General features: G+C 36.5%; 1 protein-coding gene across 1 annotated transcript in view; it reads right to left on the minus strand.

The window, feature by feature from the left end:
- Positions 1–16688, minus strand: part of WDR49 (WD repeat domain 49) — a 102964-nt gene that overhangs the window by 72012 nt on the left and 14264 nt on the right. The window contains 4 exon segments of the mRNA XM_024741892.1: positions 1839–2013; positions 3082–3258; positions 6557–6900; positions 7099–7219. Of these exon segments, the coding sequence (XP_024597660.1) occupies positions 1839–2013; positions 3082–3258; positions 6557–6900; positions 7099–7219 (817 nt within the window).

Below are 16688 nucleotides of genomic sequence, written 5' to 3' on the forward strand. Positions count from 1 at the left end.
GAGTTTTAATTCAAAGAGCTAAGACATATATAATCCAAATTAGATAACAAAGATCCCTAACTTTTTAATATATATAAAACTTGTCTGTAGCCAATTCCTAATTGCCGTGGTTTAGAGGCTAAACTCCAAAGGTGGATTCCTTAGGTCATAAACATGAATATCTACTGCTGATACTAAACTAAGTTCGCATATTCTTTTGTCAGTAAGTAAAAGAACTACAAATCAGAATGATATGTTGGAAATATGATGAGCAATGAATTCACATTGACCTAGAGAAAAATTCTTGTCCTGCAACTTAACAGACAAGAGCTCATCAGCAGATTACTTCACCAGTAGCGTTGGTTTTTGAGAGGTTTAAATGAAATTGTGACAGAGTCTAGAGTGAGAGCTTTTCATTCTCTCCCTGAGTGTGAAGAGAGTATTTAGACACTACTCATATTCAGACAAATGATCTCAATTTTAAAACCTTGTTTACATCCCCAACCTTTTCAAAAACAGAATTCTATTAGCTAGCTTCTTCTCTGTATTTATTCATATTAATTTAAGGTCATGGAACTCAAACTAAACTTCAGGGAACTTACTACAAGCAGATTTCAAGAACTATAACTTTACTACTGTGGTCTTTTCAGTCTTTAGTTTATGTATTAAAATATCATGCTTGTTTGGAAGCAGCTGTAATACCTCCCTCACCTTCAAGGACTCTCTTCACTTTCTAGTACTTTCTTGTTTCCAAGTATGAAAACATAACACATAATTTTGTGCCTGTCACACATAGTGGATGACCAAAAACTTTTATCTTTTGGTCTTCCCACAATTTATATCATGCCAGAATTACAGGATAGGTAGAAAGTACCAAAGACATGGTATGATTTATATTGAAGAAAAAAGTGCAGAATCTATAGCTCATCATGTGGGATATTATTATTGTAGGTTATGCATTAAGGAATTAGTTCCAAACTCCTAAAACTCAAAGAGGGGAAAACTACCATAAAAGCCAACAGTTGGGTCCATTTTGACTACCTCTTCTTCAAAGAATATTAGGAATATACCTACAATACAACAAGATTGACAGTTTCCATTCCAATCATTATTGGAATGCAGCATTATTTAATGTAGCAGTTTAGAAGTGAGAAAAATAATATAGTCCTTAGTGCCTGGACCAAAGGAGGTATCAGAGCAGAAACTGCACGTATGGATCTTGAACTATCAGATGCAAATTCTGTAAAACATTAGGCATACTGTGAAACTAACAAACTCATTGTTGACTAGGTTTTAAGAAAGTCCTGGCCTTCCATAGATGCTGTTTTATAACATAATCCTATCACACAGAAAACTGCCACTCAAGTACTCTAGATCAGAGCAACTCAGTCATTATATCAAAAAAGAGAAAAAAGAAAAGAAAACTGAGAAGAGTCCATTCTGAAGGGAGTCAAACTAATACACTTCCCATGAGAATATAAAGAAAGCAAGGGAGTGTTTTGAGGGTACCTGTTAAATTCTTTTATTAAGTAGGCCCAAATGTGACTAAACAAAATTAGTTCGGATCAGAGTTGGGGTGAAGTTAAATAGATTCTGTGACAATTTTCTCTCCTGTCTTGAGATTTCTTGACTGCACAGCTCGCCTGAATTAATTGTATGAGGCATACATTTTAGAAGGAAAAAAAAGAAAGAAGTAATTCCTGCTAGTGTGCAGGGGATAGCAGAGTCCAGGTCAAAACCTCCAGGGAATCAATTATTAGTTTCTAGACTTGAACACTGTGTGTGAAACATTTTCATTAAGAATGTAAATGTCGAAGTCTAAGGTGACTGTTTCCTTCATTGTTGTTTAAATTCAGTACCTTGTCTGACCCAGTCTCCACAATGAAGTTTGTGCCCTAACGTATAGCAACATTTGTGACGTCCAGAGCACGGCTCTGCCCAGTTAATGGTCACAGTTGCTTCTTCATCTTCACATGCACTAGCAGGATGCTCAAAAACGGAAATCAAGGCCCTTGTGAAAGCAATTACTTGAACCTTGAGAGAGACATTACAAGAAAAACAAACATGGGTAGGGTAACTGTTGCAAGAAGATTCTATGCTCTTTATGATTAATAAGGAATAGGTATTGAATTAACAGGCATTTCTTTAATATTATTTAAAGGTTGCAGGCAGTTATATTGAAAGACATGACACTACAAGGTTGCTAATGCAATTACCAAGGGCATTTTATTTGTTTGCTTTTATGATCTATTTGTCATTAAAAACAGTAAAGATGAGGGCTTCCCTGGTGGCGCTGTGGTTGAGAGTCCGCCTGCCGATGCAGGGGACACGGGTTCGTGCCCCGGTCCGGGAAGATCCCACATGCCGTGGAGCGGCTGGGCCCGTGAGCCGTGGCCACTGAGCCTGCGCGTCCGGAGCCTGTGCTCCGCAACGGGAGAGGCCCCAACAGCGAGGGGCCCGCATACCGGAAAAAAAAAAACAAAAAAACAGTAAAGATGAAAGGCTTACATAATTATGAGTGGAAATCGTTCAGGTTAGACTATTTCAGCATTTACAGGCATATTCTACTGTCATTCAGTAAGAAGTCATTTTTCAGAGGTCGGGTGGAATTTGATGGGAAGACAGAAATCATTGTATGCAGTGTCTGGGGCTCAGTGCTGCTCTCTCTAATGCACCTATTCCTTTGTCACATGAGACAGGAAATAAGCATTTCCCAGGAGCTTGCTACTGAGAAGCCTGAAATCTTATAAATGAAAATGTGAACAATTTGAAAGAATTATTAGAGATAACTTTAGACACAATATTAAATGTTTATTAATATTGGGGTCTAATAGATTAAGCATCTTATGGTGAAAAAGTTAGCAAATACATTTTTCCTAAATAAGGAAGATGAGACTATACACAGGCAAGCAAACCATAGGGCAGATTGGTTTTCATATGCAAGGAGGGGAATTATGACCTAATCCATGTCCAAGGTGTGTGGCCTTATAATCTATAAAGTAGTTCAATTAGGGGGTCACATTCATTGTACTCTATTTCTATTTTGAGCTAAGCTTTGATGATTAAATCCATAGTGTTCAACCTTATCCTTCCCTCACTTACCTTTCCGGTTATGTCCCCAAGAGAAAGAATTGACTCATTGGCATCAAAAGGGTCGTACCAATAATCCATGCAAATTGGTGTTCCTTTCAGGCCTTGGAGTTTATATTGACAAGGAAATTCTTCTTTGGACAGCAGATCATAGAAACAAATCTCTTTTCTTGTAAAAGCCACTGCTATCTAAAGTAGCAAAGTAGAAAATCAGAAAATATTTCTGATGGATTTAGTGAAAACAATATGAAAAGCAGACATGCAAATCTTAGCACCAAATCAGACATTTTCACCTGAGGGTCCTTAATGTATTACAGAAGTATAGCATGGTGGCACAAATGTGCTTTATTCTAACCAAGTATTCTAGGCAAGATAAAAACTTTCCCATTTGAACACACTTTCTTCCCTATCGCTACTTCACAGACCCCCAACTTCTTCCACCCATGGGAGACTAGGCAACTAATCACAGGAAAGACAAAGACATAGAGGTCTACAGCATCACACAACCATACAGAAACTTTACAAACCATGTTTTATGAGGCAAGCAGAGGCTTTCACAGAAATAAATTGATAAAAATTCTGTAAGTAGCCTTCCTAAGTCAAATAAAATCCTAAAAACTATTTAAGAAAGGGTAAAGACATTTGTAAATAAAATTGACAAAACTTTAGCTAGACTAACCCCCCCCAAAAAAGAGAGAAGATACACATTACTAAATCCAGAAATAAAAGAGTAGATATTACCATCAACCTTACAGAAGTTGAGAAAAGGATTATAAGAGAATACCATGAACAACTGTAAGCCAACAAATTAGATAACTGAAATGAAAGGTACAAATGCCTAGAAACACAAAATGACCTAAACTAACTTAAGAAGAAATAGAAAATCTCAGCAGACATATAATAAATAGAAAGATTGAATTTGTAATCAAAAAAATCTCCCACAAAGAAAATCCCAGGCCTGGGTGGCTTTTCATTAATAAGTTCTATCAAACATTTAAAGAATTAACCCCAATCTTTCTCAGACTCTTCCAAAAACTAGAAATGGAGAGAACACTTTCCAAATCATTTTATGAGGCCAGTATTTCCTAATACCAAAACCACACGAAGATATCACAAGAAAAGAAAACTGCAGACCAATATTCCTAATGAATAGAGATGTAAAAATCTTCAGCTAAATCCCATCAAAGAGAACCTAGCAACATATAAAAAAGGTTACACACCGTGACCAAGTAATATTTATACCATTGTAGGGAAACAAAATTTGCCACCTCAAAATGTGTCTATTTGGCATGAGGATTAATTTAGGTTGATTATTTTTAAGAAACAGAAGACTCAAGAAGTTTTTCTTTTTACCTGCCCCCTAGCTGCCTGAAGAATTTGGATAAAGGGCCTGTTCATAGAATAGAGCTATCACCAGAGATATCTGCAAAGACCATGGGCTAGATGCAATGGTAGAAACTCAGGGTCTAGAGTCCACTCTGAGTCCCAGCATCTCTGTATGGCCCAGCAAATATTTGTATACCAAATATTTGCTTTTCCATCCTCATGTAAATTGCCTTCATCCCCTTTGAGATCCCAAACCACCATCCCAACACCCTCTTTTGTCTTTGTTAAAGATGATATTTAAGGTGAAGACTTTGGACACTTTGGTGAGTTACTCAGTTTTCCTGGGTCCCTTCCATATATACATGTTATTAGACTTTTGTTTGATTTCCCTTGTTAATCTGTCTCATTTCAGTTTAATTATTGGACCAACCTAGAAGGGTAGAGAAAAATTTCTTCCTCCCAACACCAGGAATACCAGGTTAGTTTAACACATACAAATATCAACTAATGTAATACACCACATTAATAGAATAAAGGAAAAATGTGGTATGATCATCTTAATAAATACAGAAAAGCATTTAACAAAACCCAACGCATTTTCATGATAAGAGTATTCAACAACTTAGGAATAGAAAGAAACTTGATAAAGAGCATGTACAAAACAAAACAAAACAAAAACACAACCTATAGCTGATATCATACTTAATGGTGAAAATTTGATTGTATTCTCCCTAAGATCAGAAATAAGACGAGGCTGTTCTCTCTCACCACTTCTATTCAACACAGTGCTGGAGTTTCTAGCCAGGGAAATTAGGCAAGAAAAGTAAATAAAAGGCATCCAGATTGGAAAGGAAGAAGTTAAACTAACTCTATTCGTAGATGACATGATCTTATATACAGAAAATCTTAGGGAATCAACAACAACAACAAAACCAATTAGAACCAATAAGTGAGTTCAGCAAAGTTGTAGAATATAAGATTACTTTTTAAAACTATTTATATTCACCAGCAATGAACAATCTTGAAAATGAAATATCAAAGGCAGTGTAAGAGAAAGAAAAGACAAAGCACAAACTGGGATACAATATTTGTAAATTAGCCATCATATAATTGCATATAACCAGAATATATAAAGAACTCTCAAAACTCAATAATAACAAAATAAACTCAATAAAAAATGGGCAAAGGATTTGGACAGACACTTCACCGAAGAGGATAAATAGCAAATCAGCACATGGAAATATACTCAACATTATTAGTCATTAGGTGATTCAAACTATCAAACAAATAATTAACAAACTATTAAAAAAATCATAAGACACAGAAATATGTACATGAGTGGATATTTGATGATATTAAGGAATTATTGCTATCGATATTAAATGTGATATGGTATTATGGTTATGCTAAAAAGAGAGACTTTTTTCGAAATACTGAAATATTTACAGATTAGATGATTGGATGTTTTGGATTTCAATAGGGGGAGATGTAGATGAAACAAGATTGGCTGTGAATTGTAAATGGCTACGGGTGGATATTGGTTCTTAATGGGATTATCTCTGCTTGTGTGTAAGCTTAAATTTTTTCATAGTAAAATTTACCATCTGCTTAATGTAAAATACTAAGAATATGGATTTTTTAAGCTGCATTCTTCCCTCACAAATTGATTTTCCTTTCAGCATGTTATCTTTCTCATAGGTCTAGTTATATGAGGGTATTTGGGCTGAACGGGCCCAACCCAGCAAAATTAAGAAACTGACTAGTACACTGGTCAACATCAGATAAGCAATTCCCTGAAATTGCACTGAGCTGTGCTATGCACTGATATAGCCTCTCAGCTCTGCGTACAGACCCAAGACTCTGCTAAAAACTAGAGTCATACGGTCTTATCAGCTAGTAATGCAGCATGGCCTCACTGGGGACAGAGCCAAGAATCTGAGTCACTACCAGCCTTGCTATTTAAAGGCACAAAACAGAACAGTCTGTGAATTGGAGTAACTCACTTGGCTTTACTTGCATTCCCTCCAGGTGAGATGAGAGGTACAAAAGAGTGATGCAGCTCTCTGTCACTGCTAGTGTTATACTTGCTATTGATCAGGAGCCCTGTCCTATCATTTCCCCCATTTTACAAGCAATAAATTTATTTCTAAAGACTCTGTACCTTGTTTACATTTTCCAGAGAAGTCATACTTGTCAGCCACAGGTGTTTAAGCTTGTTGGCATCTGAAGTGATGGGAAGCATTTCTTGCAGCTTTAAATTCTCTCCCCAGATTCCTACTACACCTTCCTTCCTGACGATCAGATAACGACTTGAACTTTATAAGAAAATTACTTTTTGAATGGTGTCCTTGCGTTTCACCGGGAGGCATTCAAGGTCTTTCCACTGGGGAACCACCATTGCCTTTGCTTGTTCATCTTTCTCATAAAGTGTTAACAGCATAAATGAAGTCAGCTTGTCCCAATTAATACAGCCATCTTGGGCCACATCCACTTTATCAAAGAGCTCTCCACGGGCTTCCCTGGTGGCGCAGTGGTTGAGAGTCCTCCTGCCGATGCAGGGGACACGGGTTCGTGCCCCGATCCGGGAGGATCCCACGTGCCGCGGAGCGGCTGGGCCCGTGAGCCATGACCGCTGAGCCTGCGCGTCCGGAGCCTGTGCTCCGCAACGGGAGAGGCCACAGCAGTGAGAGGCCTGCGTACCACAAAAAAAAAAAAAAAAAAAGAGCTCTCCATATTCTTCCTTTGTGCCCCAACCAACAATCTCTGTCATCCTCTGCACAAACTCTTCTCTGGACATACAAATGGTTTGACTTGGCTCTGAAGGCTAGAAACAGGAAAAAAAACAAGACATCAGTGAAAACGTCCTAAATACCAGAGCACTGTGCTACCCCCAAAGGTGGATCTAATCAGCGATTCTTCCAAGATGCAAAGAAAAACATCTACTTTATAATGGTGCTATACTTAAATGAATTGGGGCTGCAGAGCAAATAACTGACAGACCTACAAGCTGACATCCTCAATCACAGATGTCCTTATAACTGGCAGAGGGAGATAGGAGAGTCAGAGGTTTGATATGATGATGGATGCAGAGGTCAGAGTGATGCAGGGCTATGAACCAAGGACTGCAGATGACCTCTAGAAGCTGGACAAGGTAAGGAAAGAGATTATCCCCTAGAGGCTCCAGAAGGAAGACAATCTTGACAACACATTGATTTCAGCCCTGTAAAACCCATTTAGGAATTCTGAGCTGTAGAACTGTAAAATGATACATTTGTGAGGTTTGTGCTACTAAGTTTGTGGGAATTTGTTAGAGCATCAATAGGAAACAAATACAGTGGTTTAGAGAAAATGGGTGAATCCCTGAAGAGAGCTTAGCATAGCCAGTAAAATGATATCCCAGTGATACTTTAATCCAAGGGCAAGAAGTCACCTCTATGAACACACCATTACAAAGACAGTGAAACCTTATAAGCTGATTTTCTTTATTCGTGGTAGTTATGTTCTATAAAGCCTTTGCAAACACTAAATTAGCAGATACTGAACCATGGCTTTTGTGAGAAATACAACATTAGGTTTCTGTGAGCCTCTGGTCACAATATTTTCATCGTCAATTCAAAATTTTGTTTCATGTCTGTTTCCACTGAAAGACATTTTAATATATATTGTTAATTCATTAACAGTGAATTCATGGCCAACATTACTATAAGTCAAGACTGAGTGAAGCTTATCTAACACACGTATTTTCTCCATAAGGCACAGCACAACCTTCTTGCACTTAGAACTTTACACTACACTTGGGGAGCCATTTTAAACAGTGAAATCACCGAAAAAAGCACAAAATGCAAAACCTTGGCACCAAGTGGAGCACAAATAGGACACTTGTTTACAGTACGAGAGCTGGAATAAGGAGGTAGGGTGTCACTGAGTTTGACCTCAGCACTGAACCGGCACACTGGAAGACTGCAACTTTTTGCCACTCTGTACATGTGTGTGAATGACCATGAAGGTGCCTTGAGTATTGACTTGGGGGTTACAAATAAATTTTAGCAAGTAGGCAAATTCGCAAATACAGAATCCGTGAATAATGAGAAGCATCTGTATTTCAAATAAGTATATAGCTTAATATTGATAGGCTGTTTAGTTCGGTGAGCTTCATGATGAGAGAATCTATTTTTCTACTACCTCAGAGCCAAAGAGTCAGAATTGACAGTAAGCACAGGGAGGCAGCATATTGCAGAGCAGGTCAAACAATTGTAGGTTTAATCCTGGTTCCACCAGAGACTGTGGGAACTACTGGCAAGTTACTTCACTGTTGAGGCTTAATTCTCCCATCTGTGAAGTGGATATAGCAAAATATCAGTCTCAAGAAAATGATTATGAAGGTTAAATGACATATCAGTAAATGCAGAAAAAGCATTTGACAAAATTCAATACCCATTCATGATCAAAACTCTCAGTAAACTAAGAATAGAAGGAAACTTCCTCAACTTGGTAAAGAATATCTGCCAAAAACATACAGCTAACATCATACTTAATGGTGAAACTTTTAGCATTCCTACTAAGGCTCAGGTACAAGGCAAGCAAGTCTTCCTCTCACCATTGCTTTTCAACATCATATTGGAAGCTCTATTTAATGCAATAAGACAAGAAAAGGAAGTAAAATAATAATGATTGGGAAGAAAAATAAAACTGTCTTTGTTCACAGATGACATGATCATCTATGTAGAAAATCTGAAAGAATCAACAAAAAAGCTCCTGGAACTAAGAAGCGATGAAAACAAGATTGCAGGATACAAGATTAATATACAAAAGTCAGTAGATTTCCTATACACCAGCAATGAATGAGAAGAATTTGATATTAAAACCATAGTATCATTTTACATTAGCACCCTCAAAAATGAAATACATATAAATCTAACAAAGTGTGTATGAGATCTATATGAGGAAAACTACAAAATTCCTATCAGCAAAGTCAAGAACTAAATTATTGGAGAGATATTCCATGTTCATAGAGAGGAAGATTCAGTATTGTCAAGATCTCAGTTCTTCCCAAGATAATCTATAGATTCCATGCAATTCCAATAAAAGTCTCAGCAAGTTATTTTGTGGATATTGAAAAACTGACTCCAAATTTATATGGTGAGGCCAAAGACTGAGATGAGCTAACACAATGTGAAGGGACAAGAACAAAGTTGGAAGCCTGACTCTACCCAACTTCAAGATTTATTATAAAACTGCAGTAACCCAGACAGTGTTGTTGGCATAAGAATTGGCATAAGAATATAGAACCAGATCAATGAAACAGAATAGAGAGCCCAGAAACAGACCCATATAAACACAGTCAACTGATCTTTGACAAAGGACCAAAAGCAATACAACGGAGAAAAAATAAAATCTTCAACAAATGGTGCTGGAATAACTGGACATCCACATAGCAGAATAATGAATCTAGACACAGCCCTTATACCATTCACAAAGATTAACTCAAAATGGATCACAGACCTAAATGTAAAACACAAAACTATAAAACTCTTAGAAGATAACATAGAAACAAACCTAAATGACCTTGAGTTTGGTCATTTAGGTTTGTTTTTAGATGCAACAACAAAGGCACAATCCATGAAAGAAAGAATTCATAATCTGGATTTCATTAAAATTTAAAACCTTCTCATGAAAAACAATTTCAAGAGAATTAGTAGACAAGCCATAGACAGGGAAGTATTTTCAAAAGATACATCTGATAAATAATTCATCCAACATATACAAAGAATTCTTAAAGTTCAACAATAAGAAAACAAATAATCCAATTAAAAATGGGCCAAGGACCTTAATAGATACCTCACCAAAGAACATATACAGATGGCAAATAAGCATATGAAAGGATGTTCCATATCATATGTCATCAGGGAAATGCAAATTAAAACAACAGTGATATATTACTACATACTTGTTAGAATGGCCAAAATCTGGAACACTAACAACATTAAATGCTGACACAGATGTAAAGTAACAGGAATTCTCATACGTTGCTGGTGGCAACGTAAAATCATAGAGCCACTTTGGAAGAGAGGTCAGCAGTTTCTTACAAAATTAAACATACTCTTACCATATGTAGATCCAGCAATCACACTCCTTAGGATTTACTCAAAGGATTTGAAAACGAATATCCACACGAAAGCCTGCACACTGATCTTTATAGCAGCTTTATTCATAACTAGCAATACTTGGAAGCAACCAAGATGTACTTCATAGGTGAATGGATAAATAAACTATAGTACATCCACAGAATAGAATAGTATTCAGTGCTAAAAAGAAATGAGCTCTCAAGCCATGAAAAGACATGGAGCAAACTTAAATGCAGGTTACTAACTGAAAGAAGCCAATCTGAAAAGGTTACACGCTGTATGATTCCAACTACATGACATTCTGGAAAAGGCAAAATTATGGAGACAGTAAAAAGATCAGTGGTTGCCAGGGACTGGAGAAGTGGAGGACGATGAATAGGCAGAGCACAGAGAATTTTCAAGGCAGTGAAGCTACTCTGTATGGAACCGCATTAACGCATACATGTCGTGATACATTCGTCCAAACCCATAGAACGTACAACACCAAGAGTGAACCTTAATGCAAACTGTGGACTTTGGGTGAGTATGATGTGTCAAAGTAGATTTATGAGTTGTAACAAGTGTACTAGTCTGGTGGGGATGTGGATAATGGGGGAGGGTATGCATGTTTCAGGGTAAGGGGTATATGAGTAACCTCTGTACATTCCCCTGAATTTTGCTGTGAACCTAAAACTGCTCTAAAAATATAAAGTCTTAATAAGAACGGTTAACTGAGATACCACGTGTGTGAGAACTAAGTAATCAAGTGTTTAATAGAAGTTAGTCTAAGCTTTTAATTAAATTAACTTTCTGAGAAATCATTGGTATTTAGCCATTTGAACTACTCAGAAGTCCATCATTCTTAACTTTGTTAAATTATTTTTAGACTAAAAAGTTTAGATGATGGAAATTTTTCAGTGACCCAGATTTTGAGTACGGAAAGAAACCTGATCTTAACAACACTCCATTTGAGCCCGAACTGCAAACTGTTCCTGAAAGCTAAGTCAAGTTGATCTTGTATTTTAAACTATTATGTAATGACATCAATCAGCCTCTCAAATCTATATCATTATCCCTTTAACAAAAAGCATTTTAAAGCCAAACCTTATTTTCTTCCTATAAGTTTGTAATTTATTTTTATTTCTACTAACAAGAAACTGTTCTGACAAATACCAAGACAACTTCTGTTTTTACATTCTAGAATATGGAATGGCAAATAGACCATAAACAAAGAAGAAAATAAATTTTCTTCCCCAAAGTAACATATACGATCAACTTTATAATTTTCTGCACATGGATAATGCCAATATGCACCGGGGGAAAATTTGAGAAATACTTCCAATTTATGAAATGTGACAGAGAAGCACAATTGTATGACATACTTGGCAATTCTATTACTAATTGTTCACTCACTAGCTTTTTTTGCTTTTAGTTTTAAAATAAAACCATGGTTTTACCATGAAAATCCTTCATTCTAAATAAATATGCACCAGGGAAGTCCCACATTAAACAATTTTATTCAAACAATATTTATTATTGTTGAAGACACATCCACGTCAAGTTAAATTCACAAGCATATATTTAGTCTAGCTAGGGAAATATTAAGAATTTATGAAATTGGATTTCATGGTAAAACGTAGAGCATAAAATAACTCTCAGTCCCTTCAACTGAAAATTTAATTAGTATAGCTTTAACAAAACCTTCTTCCCATAGACAATTTGTTCTAATTTGAATGTAGGCCTTCCAAATAAAAACTACCTCATAATGTTTTAAAGTATACCCTTTCACTCCTATTAGTCATGATTCTCTGTCTGGTCTTTTTGAGCAATAATTAGTACTCCTGCATCTATTAGAACTCCTTTTCTAATAAAATTGAAGAGTGAATGATCCATTAGAAAACGTATTCTCATTCAGCTCTTTCTAAGATGATGTTAACAAATTTATTTTGCTATGTCTAGGTAACTATGAGTAAGAAAATAACCAGCTATGGCCTCTCATTGTTCTTGCAAGGAAGCTAATATACTCAGAATGTCTGGCTGATTATCTCAGCAAGCACGACTTTAGACCTTTAGAAAATCTTCCTGTCTTCCTGAATCCCTTTCAAAGAATATTCTAAAAATCATCTCCTCTTGCCTAGAAAGCGTTTTCTGCAGCTACAGTCAGTTCTTGTGAGCTGTCTTTAAGAAGGAAAAAAAAAAGCATGAACTCTGTTACATACTCTTCAGCTTTTGAGCTTTGTTAAGATTTGGATTTCACTGTAACTTATATAAAAACTGAGCACTAAGGCTAAGCAGAAAATTCTGAAAATATACCCTTTCTAAGAAACTTGACAGCCCTTTTTTTCACCAAGAAGAGATCACGTACTTTCAATTAGCAATATATGAGTGTGCCAACACATTTAAAATTTATTTATTTTTGCATAAAATAATCCTTGTTTACTATAGAAAAGGCAAAATATAGATAAGCCAAAAATTAAAATCCTCCGTAACGCCAAAAGCCTACCAGACTTGTTCCTAGGCAGAAACAGAGATACCTGTGCATTATTTACCAAATGGTGTCATGATTTACATACCTTTGTGTGCTGCTTTTTCCATCATACCATGAAGCTATGCCTTGTATAATATATATTGGTCTTTAACATCATTTTAATGGCCACGGAATATTCTACGGAAAGGCATAAAATTTATAACCCCTGTTAATAAAAACTTCAATAGTTCCCAATGCGTTCCCGTTTCATATAAACCACCCTGCAACATACATCTTTGCTTGTTTGTCCAATTATTTCCTGAGGGAAATTCCCTAGAAGCAGAATTGCTGAGTCAAAGAATTTGCACAAGTTTTTGATATATTTTACGAAATCTTCCTCCAGAAGACTCAACAAATTTATATTTCCATTAACAAAGTATGAGACTGCCTATACCTCACCAAGCTGGGGTATTCTCATTCTTCTTAAGAGTCACCAACTGGTTTCTAAAAAATAGTTCCAGTACGGCTGAACACCGACATACTTGCTGGCAAAACAGATCAAACATTCCCAAAGCAGACACAAATCTTTCCAAATCTGCCGACTCTTAGAAATGTTGTTTATCTTTGTTTTTTCCTTGACTTTTTCCTATAGCAATATTTTATAATGAAATGAGGGGGAAAATTTTTTTCTTTTTTTTCCTACTCTGTAAACATGGACTTTCCCAAGACAAGAATACAAGTCCTACTTTAAAACTACAGAGAGATCACAATCCAATTTAGTCAGAAATCTGGGTATTTTCTCCTTTGTCAAAGCTGATAGTGGGTTAACATGTCACCGACCCAAGTTGCACTGCCTTTATCCATTGCTGAGTATTTACTTTCAGATTCTGAAAATTAATGTCAAATGGCAAGTTGTAAACCACTTAGAGAAGTACTTCCATCCATTGATCTATTTATTAATAAAAATATATATTGAACATGTACATCATACAAGGTATCACGAGGTAGATTTATTCATTCATTCAACAAACACTTATTAAGTGACTTCTCCAGGCCAAACACTATTCTAAGCCCTCAGCACCAGCTCTGAACAAGGTAGTTGAAGTCTATGCTCTTCGAGTACTTACGTTAGACTGGGGAGCCCAGGGATGCTGATCCCATTGAATGACACATGGCTCTAGGTTACCAAAAGTAAAAAAATCACAAGAATCACACTAATTATTGCTTTTCCTAATTTCAAACTGAATTTAGGACTTAAACATGGCAAAAACATTCCATGAACTGAAATCTTGTGTGGACCAGAAATCTTTCTTAAGTCTGAAAAAAAAAATTTTTTTTAGTTGATTAAAATTCTGCAGTGCTTCTTTTTCTCTACATAAAAAAATAGTTTCTAATAGGATCTCAGAATCTTGTTTTCCCCAGAATCTGCTGGTTTTATCAAGTGCTTAACCAAAAATAATATTTCTTCTGTCAAATATGTAGCATGATTTTTTGGTAATGCTCCATGACAGCTGGATGAAGATATACTATCTCAGTGCATCCTTCCCCCCATCTCTATAATTAAATTTAAAATTGGCATGCTGCTTCCTCACACTTCATTCCATTGCACTTGCCTCAATTTCCCTTGGTCACAAAGTGTATTGGTTATGAATATGTATTAGAGTTTGCTGTCAAACCCTGTGAACATCTTCTGGAGCAGAAGATTAGATATGTTATTTCAAACAGATGCATCAGTTTATATCATCCCTTGCAATTTTCATTTACCAATGAACATTCATGAGAGATTGAACAACAGAAGAGACTAGTCTGCCAGCCAAGGTTCATACTGCTATCTTTTCTTGCTTCAATGGATTTTAGTTGGTTTTAATTTTCATTTACATTATGATATCAATGATTCAAGAGCTCACCAATCTAAATGGAGTTAAATTTTTGTGACTAACAACGACACAGGCCTTGAAACCCCCATACTGAATTTAAGGTTTAGAACTAAACTCTTGCAAACCAAAAATTCAATAGTTAGATTTCCTATCCAACTGGTAAATTAGAATTGAATGGCAGCTGCAAAATAGAAAGTCAATAAATCTTTCTCTTTTAAATAAAGATCATATTCCCTGAGAAGCGTAAGTGTCATAATATTTTTCTCTAAGTCTATGGAAGTCTTTAATTTTCTGCTATGGACCTAAACCATGTTTATCTCTATCATCTGTTTTGCCTAAGCTTAAAAACTTGGAGGGATCAGCCTGACCAGTGGAATGGTATAGCCAAGAGACATTTGAGCTTCACTGATCTTCATTTGGAAATATCCTTACAGTAGGATAAACATATACTGTTTTTAAAAACAATTGCTCTCTCTTCACTGGAAACCACAGACGGAGTCAAAGAGTTGCACACATCCATGAACTTCAGGCATGTTAGAGCTGGAAGAAAGTTTAGAGAGTCTACACCAAACCCTTCATTTAAAAGGAAGAAACTGAGGCCCAGAGAATTAAAAAGACTTCTCTGAGGTCACATAGCTCACTGTTGGCAGAAACAGGCTTAGAACCTAGGATTTCCAATTCCTAACCACTTTCATCATGTCACAAATATGTTGACTTCAACAAAATCTGATTCTCTCTACGATAGCACATTCATCAAAAAAACAGAAAAGTATGAGGTTGGAATGTGTATACCCAAACGGTCTCACGCAATTTTGCTAAAATCTATTTACTTAGAACCCTAAAGCTTTCTGTTGGTCTACTTAAAATTTACATATGAACTCTGAATCAATAGAGTAAGCAGGAAGTGACTAAACAGTCCGAAAGATTCCAACCCAGGTTCCAGAGGAAAAATTTTTAAACCAAATTATCAGCTCCTTCCTGCTCTTAGTATCTTCCTCAAACCAGAAATCCAACACTTCAACCAATCTCTGGCCATTATACTCATTCCTTTTCTCTGTCACACTTCCATCCCAGGTGTCTAGCGAAACACTAGCCCTGGAAAAGCATCTTCTCCATGCCTACATCCTGGCTGCTGAACAAATATCACGGAAATGGGGAGAATGGTGTCACAGTAATAAAATGCATGATCTCCAACCTCAAAAGGTCCCTCCTATGCTACTAGGAACGCTACCATGTTTCCCGGCTGAACTCTTACCCTTATTTTCACTTTCTTCAAACACCTACTTGATCATTTCCCTGTCCATTCCTAACAGAGAAGTCTGACTACTAATTCACAGCAATTAAGAAGGAAAATAGAGAGGAAGAGGAAGAGGGGTAGGGGACGTCAAGCAGTTGGGAACTTCCTCAGTTTTCTGCACGTACATAGAGATTGACCTGCATCTGTAGCCATTTCCTTCCTTCCTTCCTGTGGTAACAGAAATCCTCCCGTTTCCTTCACCCACCACCTCGGTGACTCTCTTCTCTTGCTCTCTATTGACTCCTTTTCATAAGCATTTCAACATAATCAAATTACTTGAACTGTTAAAAATCTTCCCTGACATTCCCATCTGCTTTCAGCTACTGGCCCACCTTCTCCTTTCAAACAACCATCTCAAAGGAATCACGTTCACACACTGTCTCAATTTCCTCTCCTCCAATTTACTCAACCTTTGCAGTCCAGCTTCTTTCCCTTCACCTCCACTGAAATGGTTCTTACCAAGAAGATTAAAAACCTTTAACTAAATCTTTTAGTGGATTCTTTCCAGTTCTTATAAGGTGAAAAATGTACCAAGTTAATATTTGATG

This window comes from Neophocaena asiaeorientalis, unplaced genomic scaffold, assembly GCF_003031525.2.
Source record: "Neophocaena asiaeorientalis asiaeorientalis breed wild unplaced genomic scaffold, Neophocaena_asiaeorientalis_V1.1 scaffold211, whole genome shotgun sequence".
Classification (NCBI taxonomy): domain Eukaryota; kingdom Metazoa; phylum Chordata; class Mammalia; order Artiodactyla; family Phocoenidae; genus Neophocaena; species Neophocaena asiaeorientalis.